The 20211-nt window shown below is 44.9% G+C and overlaps 1 protein-coding gene and 1 long non-coding RNA gene across 2 annotated transcripts in view; both read right to left on the reverse strand.

Moving 5' to 3' along the window:
* The window catches only part of LOC106807798, a 14082-nt gene extending 1066 nt beyond the window's left edge, over window positions 1-13016 (reverse strand). The window contains exons 1-12 of the mRNA XM_014810252.1: window positions 12807-13016; window positions 12001-12292; window positions 10571-11864; window positions 9768-10328; window positions 7710-7900; window positions 6169-6276; window positions 5786-5880; window positions 5198-5284; window positions 4861-4988; window positions 3691-3809; window positions 3260-3413; window positions 2147-2241 (exon numbers count right to left, since the gene is read on the reverse strand). Of these exons, the coding sequence (XP_014665738.1) occupies window positions 2147-2241; window positions 3260-3413; window positions 3691-3809; window positions 4861-4988; window positions 5198-5284; window positions 5786-5880; window positions 6169-6276; window positions 7710-7900; window positions 9768-10328; window positions 10571-11864; window positions 12001-12292; window positions 12807-12906 (3224 nt within the window). The 5' untranslated portion in view covers window positions 12907-13016. The remainder of the gene's footprint in view (window positions 1-2146; window positions 2242-3259; window positions 3414-3690; window positions 3810-4860; window positions 4989-5197; window positions 5285-5785; window positions 5881-6168; window positions 6277-7709; window positions 7901-9767; window positions 10329-10570; window positions 11865-12000; window positions 12293-12806) is intronic.
* LOC106807817 lies at window positions 5935-9032 on the reverse strand. The gene is made up of 3 exons (XR_001393712.1): window positions 9004-9032; window positions 6165-6276; window positions 5935-5968 (listed from the first exon to the last, which is right to left on the reverse strand). It is a non-coding gene; the product is annotated as an uncharacterized LOC106807817 (long non-coding RNA).
* Window positions 13017-20211: the final 7195 nt, after the last annotated feature.

The raw sequence follows: 20211 nt of genomic DNA on the forward strand, positions 1-20211 counted from the left end.
AGAGAGATGCGCTGATCTTTGCGCTAACTCTCGGTTCTGCTGGACGCATGCAGAGATTTCTTAGCGCGAGGAATTGCACTAGCCGGAGATATCCGTCTACGCCGTCGAGCATAGCAGACGCAACCGATGTCTTCTCACTGGCCAGCTTCATCGACAGCGTAGGTGGATGCCGGTATGGAGTTCCAGCAGCGTACATCAGGCGATGCCAGCGAGAAGGTATACTATTCTATAGCGCAGCCAGGGCGGCCACCGTCCATAGAGGCGAGTTTCCATGTTTGTATGTAACGCTTCGGTTGGCCATGTTAACATTTATGGGATGCGGACTGAAGATGCCGCGCTGTCGCTATATTACACGGCGTGGAGGGACAATTCAGTTTCGCGACTTCAAGTCCAAATTCTCTCACAGAAGATTCACATACTTCCGTGCTGAGCATGCGCCTTATATTGCCTACCCTAACCCGTGATCCTAAACCAAATCCTAACACGCGGGTGTGCTGCCACGTCTGCGGTACTGCCCCTCCACGCCGGGGATTAGCATTGACCTAAAGGGTGGCATATGTTTCCAATAAACCAAAGTATGGTTCGTGACGTCCGTGTACGTCAGTGGACGTACGTGGCTTTTACCACCATAACCATCACTGCCGACTGGACAAGTCCAGTGCGCCTATGCATGAGCAGCATCCATGAATTTTATTAAAATTACGGCTGAATAGCCGAGATCGTACGCCGTCCGGCGTTACGTGTGAAGTCGGGTTGGTTCTGATCTTGTATCCGATCTTTATCCATTTAACTATTTTTCGCCAATTAACGCAAATATTTACAATGATTTATATACAATTTTTATTACATTTTTTGTATTAAATTAATTATTAGCTGTTCATTAAATTTCATTAGGTTTAGGGTTAGGGGTTAGGTTTAGGGAGTAAGGGCGTAGGCACACAACCACAGCACATTCAGCAGGTGTATGATTCAAAATTCGGAGATTAGGCCGAGTTCGTGCGTGACGTCAGTGTAGCGTCCACCACATACTGTGTGTTCATGAAAACATGTGCGCAGACCGAAATCAAAATGTGAAAAGGTGTAAACACGCATGCGCAGCACGGCAACGCGCCACCTCACAGAGCGCGCGCCGCTACATATTTTGAAGCAGCATGCATCTTTCAAGTTGGAGGGCAGATTGGAATTTGACAAATACATTTTGATCTGCCAATTATCTTTGTATGACCAAAATCACCACAGGTGATGTAAAATGTTATGCTTTCCTAGGTTAAGCAGTCATCATGATTGGTTGTCTTTTGAGGACCATTCCCAAGGGGCAACTGAGATAAACCTTGAAGCATTATATCAAAACCAACACCTTACCTCAGGTACCGTTGTGTGATAGCGAAGGGATATCTACAGTTCAATATCGTTGCCACTTGTTAGGTCATTCTATGCGTTATGATTCAAATTCGAGTAGTGCATGAATTACGACATGATATATTCTGCATTATATATATTATTCTATATATATATATATATATATTATATATAATATATCAGATAATTTAATAACTCAAGTTTAGGTGATTTGAATTAGAGAAATGTCCCCCTCGCCCCTCCGCGGCCACACACACACGGGACTCACACTCCTCACATCACACACACGCGTCACCACACACACACAACACACACACACACAACCACACACACACACACACACACACGCACACACACCACACACACACACACACACCAACAACAACAACCAACATACAGCCCACAGAGGAGGAGGAGGAGGAGGGAGACGGGGTTCGGCAAAGATAGCCTAAATGCTTACGTAGTGCTAATGTTGACTAGCATATTGTTTTCTAGATGTAATTCCTTAATGTCTGCGAGTCCGTTGAACTGGTCATCGCCTATTTCTTCTAATTCGTTTCCGTCCAGATACAGAGCGATAAGGTTGTTGAGGTCACGGAACGATCCTGGATCGATGACCTATAAATATATATATATATATATATATATATATATATATATATATATAATGCAGAATTATATGTCGTAATTCATGCACTACTTCGATATTTGAATCATAACCATAGAATGACCTAACAAGTGCAACGATGATTGAACTGTAGATTACTCCTTCGCTATCACAACGTACCTGATGTAGGTGTTGGTTTTGATATATGCTTCAAGGTTTTTATCTAGTTTGCCCTTGGGAATGTCCTCAAAGACAACCAATATGATTCTGTTAACCTAGAAAGATAATCATTTACATCACCTGTGTGAGAGTTCATACAAAGATATTGCAGATCAAATGTTATTTGGTAAATCCAATCTGCTCCAACTTGAAGATGCATGCTGTTCAAATATTGTGAGCGCGCGCGTCTGTGAGTGTGCGCGTGCGTGCGCGCATGCGTGTTTACACTTTTCACATTTTATTTCGGTCGGCACATGTTTTCATGAACCAAAGTATGGTCGTGACGTACACTGACGTCACGCACGAACTCGGCTATCTCCGAATTTGAATGCATACAGCCTGCTGATGGTGCTGGTGGTTGTGTGCTACGCCCTACTCCCTAACCCTAACCCCTAACCCTAACCCTAATGAAATTTAATTAACACTAATAAATTTAATTTAATTAAAAAAATGTAATAAAAAATTGTATATAAATCATGTAAATATTTGCGTTAATTGGGAAAAAATAGTTAAATGGATAAAGATCGGATACAGATCGAACCAACGACCTTCACACGTAACGCCGGACGGCGTACGATCTCGGCTATTCAGCGTAATTTTAATAAAATATTATGGATGTGCCATGCATAGGCTACATGGACGTGCGTGCGTGATTGGGTTATGGTGGTAGAAAGCCACTGACGTCTCACTGACGTACACTGACGTCACGACCATACTTTGGTTTATGGAAACATATGCCACCCTTTTAGGTCAATGCTAATCCCCGGGCGTGGAGGGGCAGTACCGCAACGTGGCAGCACTAGCTGTGTTAGGATTTGGGTTAGGATCAGGGTTAGGGTTAGGAATATAAGGCCATGCCTAGCACGGAAGTATGTGGAATCTTTCTGTGGAAGATTTGGACTTTGAAGTCGCGAACTGAATTGTCCCTCCACGCCCGTGTAATATAGCGACACCCCATCTTTTAGGTCCGCATCCCATAAATTTAACATGGCCACGAAGCGTTACATACAAACATGGAAACATCGCCTCTATGGACGGGTGGCGCCCCCTGGCTGCTGCTATAGAAATATATACCTTCTCGCTGATCGCCTGATTGTGCGCTGCCTGGAACTCATACCGGCACCACTCGCTGTCGATGAAGCTGGCAGTGAGCAAGACAATCGTGCGTCTGCTATTCTCGACGGCGTAGACGATATTCTCGGCTATGAATTCTCCGGCTAAGAAATCTCTGCATGCGTCAGCAGACGAGAGTTAGTGCAAGATCAGCGCAATAAAATAGTCTTGTCGACTAGCGCTAACATTACTAGCGTATCTTCATTTCTAGTGCCGTGGGCAGTAGGCCAGACTTTCCGGATCATGCTAGCATGCTACCTGTGGCAAGCAGGCCGCGGCTAAGTGTGGAAATGTCCGCAAACACGCACGTAGGTACAGGTTACACTAACGCATAGACGCCTGAGCGCATGTGTGCATGATTACGTATACACGAACCGAAACATGCGCCTCACCTGTTATGGACGCAGAGCTTGTACGGTGTTTCACCATGTTCCAGCTGCGGCACGAACTCACGTAATATGATATCCTCATCCGAGTTGTGGTACGAGATGAAAGCATCGTATTTCTTTGCCTGAAGCAATGGCGAGCGAATATGATAGCAAACAACGAGCTTGCGCATTTTTATCATAGAGATAGAGATTTATATAGGTTCTGTGGCGCAGCTGATCGGGCGTTCACACTAGAAATTCCGTAAGGAAGTCGGGCGTCAGTGGTGGGGGCTCATCCCAGAATGGCTCTACCACCATCGGCAGTCCGCAGATTCGGTTGGACCTCAGCGCCTGATATGTCACACGCATATATTGTTGCAGGGTCAAGCGTTTGATACTGCCTACGCATCGACCCAGCAACTCGGTGTATTCCTCTACTCGCCATTGTCGCGCCACGATCAATGGGTCTAGCAGCGTGACATCGTCCGAATAGTCGAGTTCCATTTTGCCAAATGTAGTGTAGATGTCGTGTAGCAATGATGGTCGAAGGCGTCGCGTACAATGTAGATATAAGTTTATTCCGTATATAAGTTACGACATACGCGAGCGCAACCTGCAGAGTCGACCAAAACCAAGACTGCCCGACACCCACGAAAACCAGACTTCTCCAGCCCCGGGTCTCTTTCGTCAGCTCCCTGTATAAGGGAGTCCCCCCCTTCTCTCTCTCTGACCCGTGCATGAGTTCCCCTTCGCTCTCGTCCAATCGGAGGCGCTCTACCTTAATTTACTAGCGACCTTCGGCTTCGGAATGTTAATGGTGCACCCCTCCAAGGTGCTCGTCCTTGCTGGTCGCCCGCTTTCCTGATATATTACTTTTTTATGACTGCTAACGACTTTTTACGATTGTCACCTCTATTAGTAAATGCAAATGGGAGATTTATGCCGTGCACAATAACATGCCGGACTCAATGTTGTTCTCACTCGCGTGATCCTTCTTTGTTATTTTAATGCCGCCATTATTTCTCTAGCAATCTACGTCTCTATGTTGCATTCTTACGTGTTCTTACTTGCATGTTACGTCTCTATGGAACTATGGTTTCGTAATGCTACAGTATTCTCTTTGTCTAATATCGAGTGGTCTGCGTGTATGTGTCCGTGCGTGCGTGCGCGCGTCCCTGTTTGTCGTTCAGTTACCTTATCTGATTCGGGATCTTTCCGTTTGAACACTCTCACTCCATACTTGACAAAAAGCCACAACTTGATTTCGTGCTGATAATGATGTGTAAGAGCGATGCAGAGCACGGTAGTCAAGAACAACACACCTGTGGAGACATATGCATAAGAAAAGACACGCCGGTATAAAGACAAGTAACTATAATTTACACCGTTTGTTTACGTTTATACGTTCACTTACTACAAACTATGACGATTAAGTGTTACCACACTCAACTAATAACGTTACAAAATCTATAATTGAGGTTTCGATATAAAAGTGATAAATCATGATTCAAGACGTGCAGTATTTTCCTACCTAGCATGACAAAGCCTGCGATAAAACCAGGAGAAACCCTGATAAGTGGTGCCGTACAGTACATAACCATCTCAAAATCCAATATCTGTAAAGAGAGAATGAGGTAAGAGTAATGGCGTTGGCGGATGACATGATGTGTGTATATTGCAGCGTTCATATTCACACACATATTTCAACAGTTTTTTTTTCTACAATTTGCACTACATTTTCTATACGACTTTCCATCGTTATATATATATATATATATATATATATATATATATATATAATATACTGTATAATATATGTATATGCGCCTCAAATAATCTACGTATGAGCAGCATCTCTCTCCATCTCTCCTCGTATCCTCTACGTACATTCATTCTCTCGTCCTACCCTTTCTATCTATGTAATGTACGTCTATCGTATGTATCTAATCTCTATGCTTACTATCACACTTTACATGAAGAACGAAAGCCACACGCAACATCCATCTACACCGCAACGTGACCGTGAAGATTACGTTCAACCCGACCCACCACAATAACAACAAGCGGATCAAGAGACGGACAGTTAACATTATGTGTGTAGCTGTTATCCGGATCTTATCGATGACAAGGTCGCCCAGTAATCGTAAGTCCTCGGAGAAAAGCTTGTTGCACTCGCCGGCGTGGATCCGTAGCACATATATGCGGCCCGAGTCACTGGGATCGGTTAATCGTTACAGATTGCATTTTAAGCGCAGTCAAGAAGCACGAGAAATTCATACCGTGCAGTCACATATCCAAGGTTCTGTGGACGCAAATGAAGACATCGGCTGCTTATCGGCAACAATACATTGTTGTTGTTGTTGTTGCTGTGTGTGTAGTAGTGTGTGGTGTGTGTTGTTATGTGTGTGTTGTGTGTGGTGATGTTTGTTGTGATGTGTAGGTGGTGTGTGGGGGGGGGGGTGCGCGGCGCGTGCTGTGTAAGCACACTTGTCTCATACCTGCCGAAGTGTGTATTCTGATGATCTAATTCCATATATGGCTTCAGGAGCTTTCGAGAACGCGTTACCATGCAACGCCAACATTGAAAACATCGGCGTGACGTCGATCCACCTGCAGACGTAAAATAATATGGGGTCACACGACGAGAATCTCGCCGAAGACACGAAGCGTTCCTCGTTTCTAGAACGAATAGCTATTTCGAGAAATCTGAATAGTTTATTTCTTTATGCGTATTCACTTGCAAATTTTCGCAGATTCCCGCGTCTATACTAACGCACTAGACCTAGTGGTGCCCCCGGACGAGCCCCGTCCCTTTCACGGCATGGTGTCATTTAAATTGTAGCGGCCAGCCTCCCCGCTAGTGGCCATTAACAGTACAAAACAGGAATTACATTAGGGAAATCACTGGGAAATACTCGCTTAGTCTTGAATTCGTGGCAACAGTGACTTGAACTGACTACAGCGTTTGCTGGTAAGCATGTCATCGTAACATACGTTGAAATGTTGCGCATCATGAAAGCGCACGCAAACTAAAATAATAAAAACTGAAATAACCCTAATTACGTCAATGACTAACGGTAACACCACCGCAATATGCCACTCACATGTTTATTACTATCGTGACCGAACTTAATGCCATCGTGCAAATCCCATGGTTGATACAGATCACGTGCCTTCAAGCTCCTCAATGACGCCCCCATTGTTATTTCAAGGCACATCCAATAACATAAAAACCCAATGCCTCGATAGCGGTGAACGCATAAGGCAGAGAAATGTCGACTGCAGAGTTTAGCTGACTAGCGAAATGTCGTCTGGATCGAATGCCGTCTTTTATTTGTATTGTTTCTGTATTTTTCTGTTAGTCCATATTACGCTTGTAGCAAGCCGAGATGCGTGATATTGTTCGATACAAGCGCACGCACGCACGTGGTACGTACGCACGCACCAGCACAGCACTGTACCCGACACACACTACTGCATCGCACTGCACGCATGACACGCACGTATAGCCGTGCGCACGACACGTGGCAGCGGCTACGCACCACGCACGCTACGCACGTACATACGTCACATGCATGGCACGCAAAGCACGCACGGTGTGTAATGTACCTAACACACACGACATCGTTACCACGCACACATGCAAACACGTGATACCTGCACACACGCACGCACGCACGCACGCACAAACATGTACCTTCACGACCGCGCGGCAGCCAACGAGCACGTGTACGTGCACACACGCGACGGGACCGCACATGAAGGAATTGATTCTGGCACGCATGCACGCACCGAAAGTGTAAGTTCACACGACAAAGCACGATGCACGCACAATGTACGCCGATTTTCATGTGTAGCGAATTCGACCCGCTGTATCAACATACACATAGCTAGCATGCGCAGCATTACTTCAACCTATGAAGACGTACGGTTTTCGTAGCCACGTGGGTATCGCAGAGGATTGAAAGGAAAAGCGGCTTGTGCACCACTTGACCTATATTTAATGTGGACCCGACACCTGCAGTGTCACAATCGTGGGTCACATGACTGTTAACCACGTGGTGATCCCACGGCTGAATATAAATGCTGCGGCGTCCAGCCCAAAGCAAGCACAGAGCCAGCTTGGCTGCAGTCGGGGAAGCTCGCACCGCTCACCACTGCTCTCAGCTGCTGGCGGGCTTGTCCGCTGGCTAGCTGACGTCATGTAGGCGTGTAGCGGATGCTCGGTCAAAGGCTACGCAAGGATACAGCAGCTCAGGACGATGATCACGGCCTCAGCGTGGGTTTGTGAGCTCTCACGCCGCTTGCTGCCCCCATTCCTGATGCAAGATACACCACGCGCGGCGGCAGCTCGGCTAGTCAGGACAGCTCGCCACCCTCTGCACTGCCGGCGCTAGACGCCCAGGTGTAAGTTCGCACGACGCTACGGCATGCACGCAAGTGTACGTCCGCAACGCACGCACGCACGCAGACGCACGCAGCACGCACGTAACGGACTACCATAAACAGTGCTTCTATCAGAACATGTGGTGCATTCATCTGTAATTGTAAGCAGCACGCTTTGCTTTCTGCCGAACTCACAACACAAGAACAAATACATGCCACGTGACCCGTGTATCTAGTGACCGTCACGTGAAACATCGCTATTAGGCGCCTGCGCGATGGTGTGTGCATATGTTTGCTAGTGAATAGACCTGTCTAAAATTCGAGACTGTATCGCTTGGCAAGCAATTGGATACCGTGCGCCGCCTTTGATTTTGGCGCACGGATCAAAAAGGCTGCCAGCGCGTGATTACTTTCGTAAGGACGTTCGCCGCGGTCGCGTGCGGCCCCTGCAAGCCGAAACTGTCGCGCAGAGTTCGCCGCTTAGCGGGCAGGAATCAAGCACTCTCAGCGACGCTTCTGCTGGTATCCGAGTACTCGTCTCTGTTTAAAACTTAGTGCGTGCCATCTTGGCGCGTGATCCAGCCGTATGCGCGTCCGTGTGCATGCGTGTACATGTCCTTGTGTGTTCACGTTCGTGTGTGTATTTGTGGAGGAAGAGGAGGAGGAGGAGGAGGAGGAGGAGGAGGAGGAGGAGGAGAGGCAGAAAGAGGCAGGAGAAGGGAGGAGAGGAGGAGAGAGAAGAGAAGAGGTGAGAGGAGAGGAGGAGGAAATGGAGGAAGAGGAAAGAGGAGGGAAGAGGAGGGAAGAGGAAAGGAGGAAAGAGGTAGGTAAGAAAGGAAGGAGAGAAGAGGAGGAAAGAGGAGGAAAGAGGAGGACAAAGGAAGCAGGAGTAGGAGGAGGAGAGGACGAGGGCGACGGGGTTTTCCGGCAAAGATAGCCTAAATGCATTACGTAGTGCTAATGTTGACTACATCTTGTTTCTAGATGTATTCCCTTAATGTCTGCGAGTCCGTTGAACTGGTCATCGCCCTATTTCTTCTATTTCGATTTCGTCCAGTATACAGAGCGATAATGTTGTTGAGGTCACGGAACGATCCTGGAATCGATTGCCTATAAATTATATGATTAACTATATATATATATACTATATATACCATCTTCTCTCTCTCATCTCTCTCGTCTCTATATTATATATATAATAAATAAGAATATATATTATATATATATATAATATATATAATATATATATATAATATATATATATATATATATATATATATATATAGAGAGAGAGAGAGAGAGAGGAGAAGAGCAGAGATGTAGTATATGTAGATAATATGACGCTACGCACAGACAACTCACGATTGTTGTAGAAAACATTGCAGAATATTATACATGAAAGAATCGCAGCAAGGTTTCTGACACGCACACACAGACACACACAACACAATACCACACACACACAACACACACACACACAGCAGCCACACACACACAGCACACACCAACACACCACACAACACACAACACAGGCGGTTAGTCGCACACACACACACACCCGTAAACACAGACAAACAGCAGACACACCACACACACACACACAATCACACACAAACATACACACGCACGCACACACACATACAAGCAAACACGCAAACAAACAAACAAAGGCGTCTCGAACACCAATGGTCTGGCTTGAGATGAGATGCACTCACCCGAACGCCACTGTTGTTGAGCCACAACGCGTTCAGCTGATGGCGTCTGACGAGGTCGTCCGCGTGAATGGTCGTCACGTTGTTGCCGTCCAGTCGCAGCTCCGTCACCATGACCGACACGTTCACGGGAATCTCCGACTGTCCGGAGCTTGAGCACGTGACGAGATTCGTCATCGACCAGCTCTGGTCTCTCCAGCACTCGCAGCCAGTAGGACAAACGTGATAGCAGTCGCACAGAGGACGGCCGACGCAGTCGCACTTCGAACACAACACGCACTGCTCTTCGTAGGGACAGAGAAAGTCCTTCTTGTCGACATCGACGAGCCAGTTGGTCGGCGTCGGGTTGTAGTAAGTGCGACAGTACACCCGGTTGAGGTCCCGTATGCTTGCGTGCCCAACTGAGCCTTTGGCGTTGACGGTGAGAAGGTAGGCCATGTCGCAACTACAGAAATAGTCGTTGATTCCGATGCTGAACGCAGGCCGTTGTGCGTCGGCTGATGGGACGCTAACCTTGATCGCCTCTGATCGCAACGTCGTGAGTCGGTTTTGCCGAAAGTTCACCTACAGACCAAGAGAATTGTTGAAAATTCTGCATTTTGTTCTAATCTTCATGTATCGGTAAAAATCCGTTTTAGCGCATGATAAACCCTTGTGTTAATTCAAATAATAAATTTGGCCACCATTTTCTAGCCGAGTAACGAACTCCTAAAACAATATATGACAAGATAATTTTATAACGGTATCCCAACTGTAATAAGCTAAAGTCGTAAAATTGAAAAAGAATAACTTTATTAGACAATAACCGTCTTAAGGCTAGGCTTGCGGGAAAACGTGTATGGAGATATGTCGCTGATCTCATTGCTCTCTAGATCTATCGTCTGAATCGACCCTGGGAAGGTAGATGGCCCTAGAGTCGTGTTAATGCGGTTGTTCTGCAGCATCAGCGTTTGGAGAGAAGTCGCGTAGCGGAACAACGACCGAATGTTCGTTAATCTGTTGTAGGAAAGATCCAATTTTTCCAGTAAATCCATCTTGTCGAACGCCCCGGGTTCGACTTCTTTCATCTGGCAGTAGGACATTAATAGATACGTCATGTTCGTCAGTTGGAACAAGTCAGTCTGCGATACTTCCGTAATCTGGTTGTGACTAACGTCAAGTTGGATGAGAGATACCATATCACTGGCGAATCCAAGATGTCGCAGGTCATTTCTCGAAACATTTACATTGATGATTTCTTTCATCGATGCGAACGCGTTCGGTTGAATGTCGCCGATTGTATTATTATCCAGAAATAGGTGACGTATCTTACCTAGCCCGCGAAACACATCGACTGTTAAGTTTCCCAAAAGGTTGGAACTGAGGAATAAGACTTGTAGGTTTGTCTGCTCGGTGAATGCAAAGTCTTCGATATTTTCTATTCGATTTCCTTGCAGAGAGAGGAATTGTAACGACGAGCTACCGTTAAAAGACGCACGAGTGACCATCGTCAGCTCGTTGTAGCTCGCATCGAGATTCTCAATCCCGTTCGCTTGCATACGCGCCAGGAATTCATCATCGAGTGAATTGCCGCTCACATTCACCCCAGCCACCATCGGCAGCTCATAGAAACCCGCCGGCAACGTCGCTAGTTGGTTACGATCTAGGAGAAGCACGCGAAGTTGTGCCGCGTCCGAAAACGCGCCGTCGGATATCGTCCGGATCTCATTCTCGCCGAGGTCTAGCAGCTGCAGGCTGGCGAGTCCGTCTAAGGCTGCATCGCGCACGTCGCGTATGCGGTTGCCTCGCATGAACAAATGTAATAACGACGAGCCCAGCACGCTGTCGGGGAGAGACGCCAGCAGGTTGCGCTCGAGGTTCAGATACGCGAGCTGCGGTAGACACACGGTGCCGTTCTCCAGCGCGCCGGTCCCCTCCCACGAGTCGAGGTTGTTTCCGCCGAGTAGCAGTTGCAGGAGCCGTGGTAGGGCACAGAGCTCGCCGCGGGGCAGCGATGACAGTCCGCTCGCTGTCAGGTTCAGTGAGAGTAAGTTCGGCACGCCGCGAAAGGCTCCCGGCGCGACCTTGGTTTCCAAGTGCGTGGAAATGATTCTCAAAAGCCTGAAAAGATTAAATCATGCGTTTTGAGAGGATCAACAGCCGAGAATATGCGCTAAGATGGAAGATTTTAAAAGAGTAAACTTAAAGATTTGAAAAGATGGATTCGTTTCAGTGTTTCGTAATAAAATGCTAGTACCGTAGTTGTAAGAGTCCATCTAGAAAGCCGGCCGGAATTTCTTTCAGTTTACAGCCGATAATATGCAACTCGTCGAGTTCCACCAGGTGGCGCAACGCATCCTCGTCAACCTCGCTAAATAGGAACGGTGAGCTGCAGTATATCTCCAGCACGAGTGTATGCGCAGCGGGTATAGCCGTGAAGTTAGTGTTCGGCCCGATCGTGAGAAATGAACAAATCAACCTTCGTCCGGGTGGTCCGTCACCTACATACCAGCAATCACACTCCGTTGGACAAATAAATCCGGTTTCGTCTGTAAAATAGAGTAGAATCAATGGCTGTTAAGTCGCCTAATAATTTTTCCACGAATACATGATTATTATTTCAACAAATAAGTTCTGTGAATAGAACTATGTTATAACTTAACTTTTCGTCACTTGATATCATCACGCATCACGTTAGTTTACAGTTATGTATATCTGTACCGCACAAACGGACGCAGGCGCACATGCACACACGCGCGCAGATGCAGACGCGCACGCATGCCCTCTGTGAGTGAGCGAGAGAGTGAACGAGAGTGAGAGCCAGAAAGAAAGAGCGAGAGAGCAAGCGAAGAACTATATATAATAAATGCCTACCTCAGTCCTATGGACTGTGGTGGACTGTGGTGGTACCTCTGTTAAATCCCTGGCGACAGGAACACCTACAGCTCATAGCATGTAGCCTATAGAGAGCGATATGGGAGAGATAGAGAGCGAGAGAGAGAGAGAGAGAGAGAGAGAGAGAGAGAGAGAGAGAGAGAGAGAGAGAGAGCAGAGTATATTTACCTGTCTCGGAGACAGCTAGTCCCGACAAAAGCCATGCATATCCAATGCACAAAGCTAACAAATAGCTCGGTTTCGTTGACGTAGATTGAGGACTACTCATAGTGCAAACCGCCCACGTAGTATCTGCAGTCCGCACATGAAAAACAACACATAGAACTATAGCGAATTATGTGTATGTGCTGTACGATAGGACGAGTACGCATATAGTTGTTTATGTATGAATGAATATAGACGCGTCTGCGTTGAAGACGGATCGACACGAACATCGACTTTGCTCCGTCAAGATACCTTGCATTCTACGCACAAATAAACGACGAGCAATTTTATAGCCGTGATATTCTTGAGGTCATCGGTCAGGGATATGCTGTACCTTCTAACCATATGACGTAGCTCGCTATAACAGATGGGATAAGCTCGGGTAACCGTGTTTTTGTATTATGTAGGCAACGCGAAGAAGTCAAACTGCCACTGACGGGCCTCAGCTGAGAACTGGTTCGAGAAGGAACCGGAGATGGTAAATATCGGGAGCAGACGAGGTCAGACAGGCAGCGAGATTGTCTGACTCATCCGTATTTTACCATTCAGTTCACGAAGCTATTGTAAAATTAAAACACTACCTTATAATACCCCCTTCACATACACGGATTTTTCTTACGAGTCGTTACGGATCGCCAACTCGTAGTCAATCGCAAGCATCCGTAAATAACTCACTGGTATTCGTATTAACTCGTCACAACTCGCAGCCACTCGTAAGGATCCGTGAAAGGAAATGCAAATTTTTTGACATGTCAAAAACCTTCTCACGAGTGTCCACGGATTGATTTTTTCCGTAAATAACTCGTAACAATTCGTAAGTATCGTAAACCGCTCGCAACAACACGTAACCATCCGTAAACTGCTCGCAAGAATCCGTAAATGACTCGTAACAATTTTTGTTACGATTTGCTATGGTTAGTTTACGATTTGTTTACGGATTATTTACGGATTATTACGAGTGCTTACGTGTTGTTTACGAATTCATTCGGGTCGTGTTACGATGGCTTTACGGATTGTTACGAGTTATTACGAGCACTTTACGAATATATACGTATACTTTACATATTATTTACGATTTGAGAAAGGCTGCAAAATCGAACACGTCATTTTCAGTTGTTATCAAGAGTTGTTCTCTCATATGCCATGTTGTCTCTCTGGATGTCAGTATGATTAATGAGATTTTGGGTGATACTCCATTAGGAGTGTTGTCACAACTTAATGTCATTAATGATCATAATAACATATATATATATTTAATTTTATATATATTTAGTGCCCTCACATATATTATAATCAAAGGAGTTAGAAAATTTAATAGGTATATATATATAGTATTATTACTACGCTGATTAATATATATAGTAAATGGGTCTGGTTCGATATATTAGTTTGTGAGTTTAAAATGGTCATTTAGGCTTACGGGCTTAGGTTAGGGTTAGGGTTTGGATATCAAGTCATTAATCATTAATGCATATCAAATGTGGGAACACTCCTAATGGAGGTTAGCTCAGATTTGCAGAATTTTTAAATACTTTTGCCAAACAAATCGTTAAGCGACTCGTAAATACCGTAAACTAACTCGTCCTATTCGTAACAAGACCGCTAAACAGGTCGCAACTAACACGCAAAAGCTTCGATGAATCGGTAATATATCCGTAAGCAATCACGTAAAAGCTCGTCAAAATCTCCGTAAGTTGCTCGTAGTATCCGTGACAACTCTTAACAAACGTGGAATTTTGCCGTAAATACATCGTAATAACTCGTAATGAATCCGTAATAAACCGTAATTCATAGCTCGCGATAATAACACGTAAATCGCTCGATGAAAAGTGGGCAAGATCTAAGGATCGTCCGTGCTACTTGTTTTACCGAATTGTGCGATCCGTAAAAGCACTCGTAAGAAAAAATCCGTGTATGCTGAATGGGGTTATAGGATATTCTTAGAATTCGTGTATACGAGAGCCTAACGCTGTCCTAAATCGTCCCTCGTTAAAGTGTGTTTCACGAAACTTATGCCGCGCGTGCTGGACGTCCTTAAAATTTCAGCTCGTAACGATGTGTGCTGGGGCGCGCATAGATTGCACCCTATCTCTACACCTTGCTTAGCTAGAATAGTCTATATTATGAGTACAATGTTCAAAGAATACTAATGGCGAGCCCAGCTTCACTGTGAGTTTGCTACGCAATCTCTCGGTCCATTGAATTTATATAAATGGGTAAGTAACAACAGCGGTGCCACACTAAACATAATAGCGTTAAAAGTTATTTGTAAATGCCGAAGTACCATGAGAAAATAATTAAAACTAAAAGCAAAGGTTTGAACATATTTCGCGCACCTACGAACTACCACAAATGACGTTATTGACGTGAACAAAAATGTAAACATAATCTGAAGGTTATAGATTTACGTTTACTTATTGAACAGTGTTGGCGCCATATTGATACGAGTAATTACATAGCACGAACAGCAGAAGCACATGGTAAGGTGCAAGGAAGCCATTTCACCTCTTCAAAATCTGCTACCACAATATAAGAAGCTTCTTACAGCCACTTAACCCCTGCGCGTCATGCCTTCACAGGTTCTCGCACGGTTTCTCGTACACACAGAGAAGTTACCTTCTGCGGCTGGTTTTCGCTTTCACACTACGGCTTGCCAAAAAACAATGAAAACACGCGCGAAAATCTCGCGCATTGCTTGCCTAAGTACTAAGATACCTGCTTGTACTTCTTGTTCTAAGATTCCTACTTAATAGCAACGGTCCGTTGAGTTAGTGAGACGCGTTGTGAAACGTGGAAACTTAGGCGAGGCTTTCGTGAAACCCCCCCCCACTCTATATATAAAGGAGTATCCTAAAACCTTTCTTTAACCCATCACTAACGGGCCCTGCAGGAGCTCTCTAGCGGAAGAAACGCATATCCGGCGAAGCTCCGATCCGCAATGCAGCAAATCAGCTGCCAGAGAACATCCATGATTGAGCAGATTTTCATCACGGGGGCTAATAAAATAGATATTATATAGGCTATTGATCTCATCAAGAGCATAAGAAGGCCGTTCGCGAGTTCCAAATCTTTGATCGCGGAATGAAAATTCCTGGATCCTGGATTCTCTGGATCCTGGATGTGAAAATGATCAAGGATCGGATTCACATCATAATCTGGTGCGATTCACAACATGAATACGGCGTATTTCATACGTCGCGCTATCAGCGGGAATTGATACTAGCTGCGACTACTAACTAACTTTGTCTACTTTGATCACATTGATTACTTACTATACAATATTCCGGTATCTGCCAAAACATCGCCTAGCGATTCGATGATGGCATATATTAATTTGCCGGGGAGCGTCAGGAAGTAGAGCAGTGGGCGGAAGTATGTCTTGTTGTGTGTGACGTGCGCTGTGTGATAATAAGTGTCGCGATCCATCCCCCGTTCTTGTGTGTGTGTGTGTGTGTGTGTGTGTGTGTGTGTGTGTGTGTGTGTGTGGTGTGTGTTATGTGGTGTGTGTGGATGTCGTGGTGTTGTGTGTGTGTGTGTGTGTGTGTAGGTGTTGTGTCGTTGTGTGTTGTGTGTGTGTGTGTGTGTGTGTTTGTGGGATGTGTGTGTGTGTGGTTGTTGTGTGGGTTCTGGTGTGCATGTGTGTGTGTGTGTGGTGTGGTGGTGGTGTGGTGTGTGATGTGTGTGTGCTGTTGCATGTGCCTGGTGTGTGTGTTGTGTGTGCGTGCGTGCGTGCGTGCGCGCGCGCGTAAGTGTAAAGTGCGCACGGTGGGTTCCAGTATAATTCCATAGTGTCCTAACGATAGAGAAACTTAGTTTTCGTTATCATAAGTTATCTAAATCATTCGCATAACCTAAATATCTTCATGCCCGACTGGGTTAGGGTTACCGTGGTTACCGTGGTTTAATACAAACAGCACAGTTTCTACGCAGGATGTATTTACTGTGAACATCAGTTATTTTAAGACGTTGACGCGTTGTTTTGTTACAATCGTGACGTGTATTGCGCATACGTATAATGTATACGCATATATATGCGCATACGTTTAAACAACGCGCACGCAACGAAACTTACCAGCCACCTGTTATGCCGATCTCATTGTCTCCGCGCGTGACACTGCCTCGATATACAGTAACTCGATGTAATTCGTAGCGCATAATATAGGTAGTAAGCATACACATTGCCCTCGATCACATATCTGTTCTTACAAAATATAATCTGCGCTTTAAAACGCCAAGGTGAACGTCGCCATGTAAATGATCATCCGCCAAAACTGTGGCAAGCCAAGGCTACAACCACGAACCATTGTAGAGGGGAGGGAGTGCCCCGGCCCACAGCTATAGTGAAATCTAAACACTTGACACGCTCAACTTACAGTATGCGCGAGCAAACAGTATATATATATGCTGCCTTCGGCGAAGCTACGCTTCAGTTAAATTTACTTCTTCAAAAACGGGAATCGTACGCGCGTATATATGATATAGCACGATACATAGTGAAAATCGAAATTGTTGATACATAATAGATACTATATACTGTATACTCTGTTACAGCCGCTATAGATGGAACTTACTTAATGATACTCCTTGATGTCGTAAACACGCAGTCATTTCCCGTTACTATATATAGGGCAGCGGTTGTAAACCGTGTCAACTCAATGTATGCACTGCGTGTTTATACAAGGTGTGCTCTCATATTATAAAGTACTTGAAACTCAGCCCTCCCTCTTCGTAAGCGTAGGAATTACATCATCATCCCATAAGCATGTAAAGGTGCGTGGGGTTGGGGAGAGTAACAATAGATGGCATACGCGAATAATGACGAGTGCATACTTACAGCTATTTAAAGAAAACAAATCTAGGATAATATGATGCTGGAGGAATGATTTCCTTCTATTCTGCTATTTATTACATCAAATCTATTGTTATTTACATTTATACCTAGCATGACCCTGACACTGACGCGTATTTCCCAGAGTATACTACATGTGCGTATGTGCTCACTAAAATTATTTGTATTCGCGAAATGGCCACCTCCGGCGGCCATATTCGCTCGTTACGCGGATGAGACTACGATGATTTCTCTAAATCCCGGCCCGATTCATAGTAATCTTTTAGTAAAATATTGACTTGATACGAAGACAATAATACAAGGAACCTGTTACTAACATAAAATTTTCTGTCCCGGTATTTTCATTTCTATATAAAACAGTTTGTACACACCTTCTAATCCATTGTTTTTCTCTTCAAATTAAGGCTAATATAATATACGGAACCCGCTTAATACGATTATTTTTCTTTCGCCCGTCAGTTTCGTACTAACGGGGTGCGACTGTAGTAATGAATAGTAGTAATTGAATGAGGAGTTTAGGCTTTGCATTAATTGTATCTATTTGTGAACAATTGAACGCTACTAAAGTTCTTAATTATACATATAAACCTATATAAAATACCTTGTACACACCTTGTAATCCATAACTTTTTCTTTGTTAATTCGGGGATAATATGTGTTGAAGTGGTTAATACGAACCCCGCTTAATACAATTATTTTTCTTTGGCCCGTTAGTTTTCTACTAACGGGGTTTGACTGTAGTAATGATTCTTGGAAAAATGTAGGCAAACGCTACGCAGTAATGGTTTATATCCCCCGCACGTAGTGTAGCGGAACGTAGATGTACGAGAGCCTAACGCTGTCCTAAACGTCCCTCGTTAAAGTGTTTCACGAAACTTATGCCGGCGCGTTGTTGGACGGTCCTTAAAATTCAGCTGTAACGATGTTGCTGGCGGCATAGATTGGCACCCTATCTCTACACCTTGCTACTAGATAGTCTATATATAGAGACATGTTACAAGTCTAATGGCGACCCAGCTCACTGTGAGTTGCTACGCTAATCTCTCGCGTCATTTAGTTTTAATAAATGTAAGTACAACAGCGTGCACACTAAAAATAATAGGTTAAAATTATTTTTAAATGCCAAGTACTTGAGAAATAATTAAACTAAAGCAAGGTTGTCATATTTCCTGCAACTAGAACTACCACAAATGACGTATTGACTGAACAAAAATGTAACATAAATTCTGAAGGTTTAGATTTACGTTTACTTTGATACAGTGTTGGCGCCATATGATACAGTAATTACATACACGAACAGCAGAAGCACATGTAAGGTGCAAGGAAGCATTTCGCCTCTTCAAAATCTGCTACCACAATAAGAAGCTTCTTAGCCACACTTAACCCCTGCGCGTCATGCCTTCACAGGTTTCGCACAGTATTCTCGTAGACACAGAGAAGTTACCTTCTCGGCTGGGTTTCGCTTTACACTACGGCTTGCCAAAACAATGAAAACACGCGGAAAATCTCGCGTTGCTTGCCTAAGTACTAAGATACCTGCTTGTCCTTCTTGTTCTAAGATTCCTCCTTAATAGCAACGTCGTTGAGTTAGTGAGACGGTTGTGAAACGTGGAAACTTAGCGAGGCTTTCGTGAAACACTCTATATATAAGGATATCCTAAAACCTCTCTTTAACCCATCACTAACGGCCCCTCAGGACTCTCTAGCGGAAACGCATATCCGGCAACTCCGATCGCATGCAGCAAATCAGCTGCCAGAGACATCCATATTGACAGATTTCATCACGGGCTAATAAAAATAGATATTATTAGCTATTGATCTCATCAAGAGCGTATTAAGAAGGTTCGGATTCACAATCTTGATCCGGAATGAAAATTCCTGGATCCTGGATTCCTGGATCCTGGATTGAAATGATCAAGGATCGGATTCACAATCATAATCGGTGCGGATTCACAAGCATGAATACGGCGTATTCATACTCGCGCTATCACGGGAATGATACTAGCTGCGACTACTAACTAACTTGTCTACTTTGACTTCATTGATTACTTGACTATACAATTTCCGGATCTGCAAAACATCGCCTAGCCATTCGATGATGGCATATATTAATTTGCGCGTATGTGGGCATTGTCTTGTTGTGTGTACGTGCGTGTGTATAATAGTGCGCGCATCCATCCGTTCTTGTGTGTGTGTGTGTGTGTGTGTGTGTGTGTGTGTGTGTGTGTGTGTGTGTGTGTGTGTGTGTGTATGTGTGTGTGTGTGTGTGCGCGCGTGTGGCTTCTATGCTTACGTGCGTGCTTGCATGTGTGCGTGCGTGCGTGCGTGCATGTGTGCGTGCGTGCGTGCTTGCGTGCGTGCTTGCGTGTGTACGTGCGCGTGCACGTGTACGGCTTCTTACCAGACTGCATCGTGAAAATGATGAAGGAGCTTGTAAGCATACATAATGAAGCATCGTAAAAGTGTGTGTGTGTGTGTGTGTGTGTGTGTGTGTGTGTGTGTGTGTGTGTGTGTGTGTGT

The sequence above is a fragment of the Priapulus caudatus genome, unplaced genomic scaffold, assembly GCF_000485595.1.
Source record: "Priapulus caudatus unplaced genomic scaffold, Priapulus_caudatus-5.0.1 Scaffold235, whole genome shotgun sequence".
Taxonomy (NCBI): Eukaryota; Metazoa; Priapulida; class Priapulimorpha; order Priapulimorphida; family Priapulidae; genus Priapulus; species Priapulus caudatus.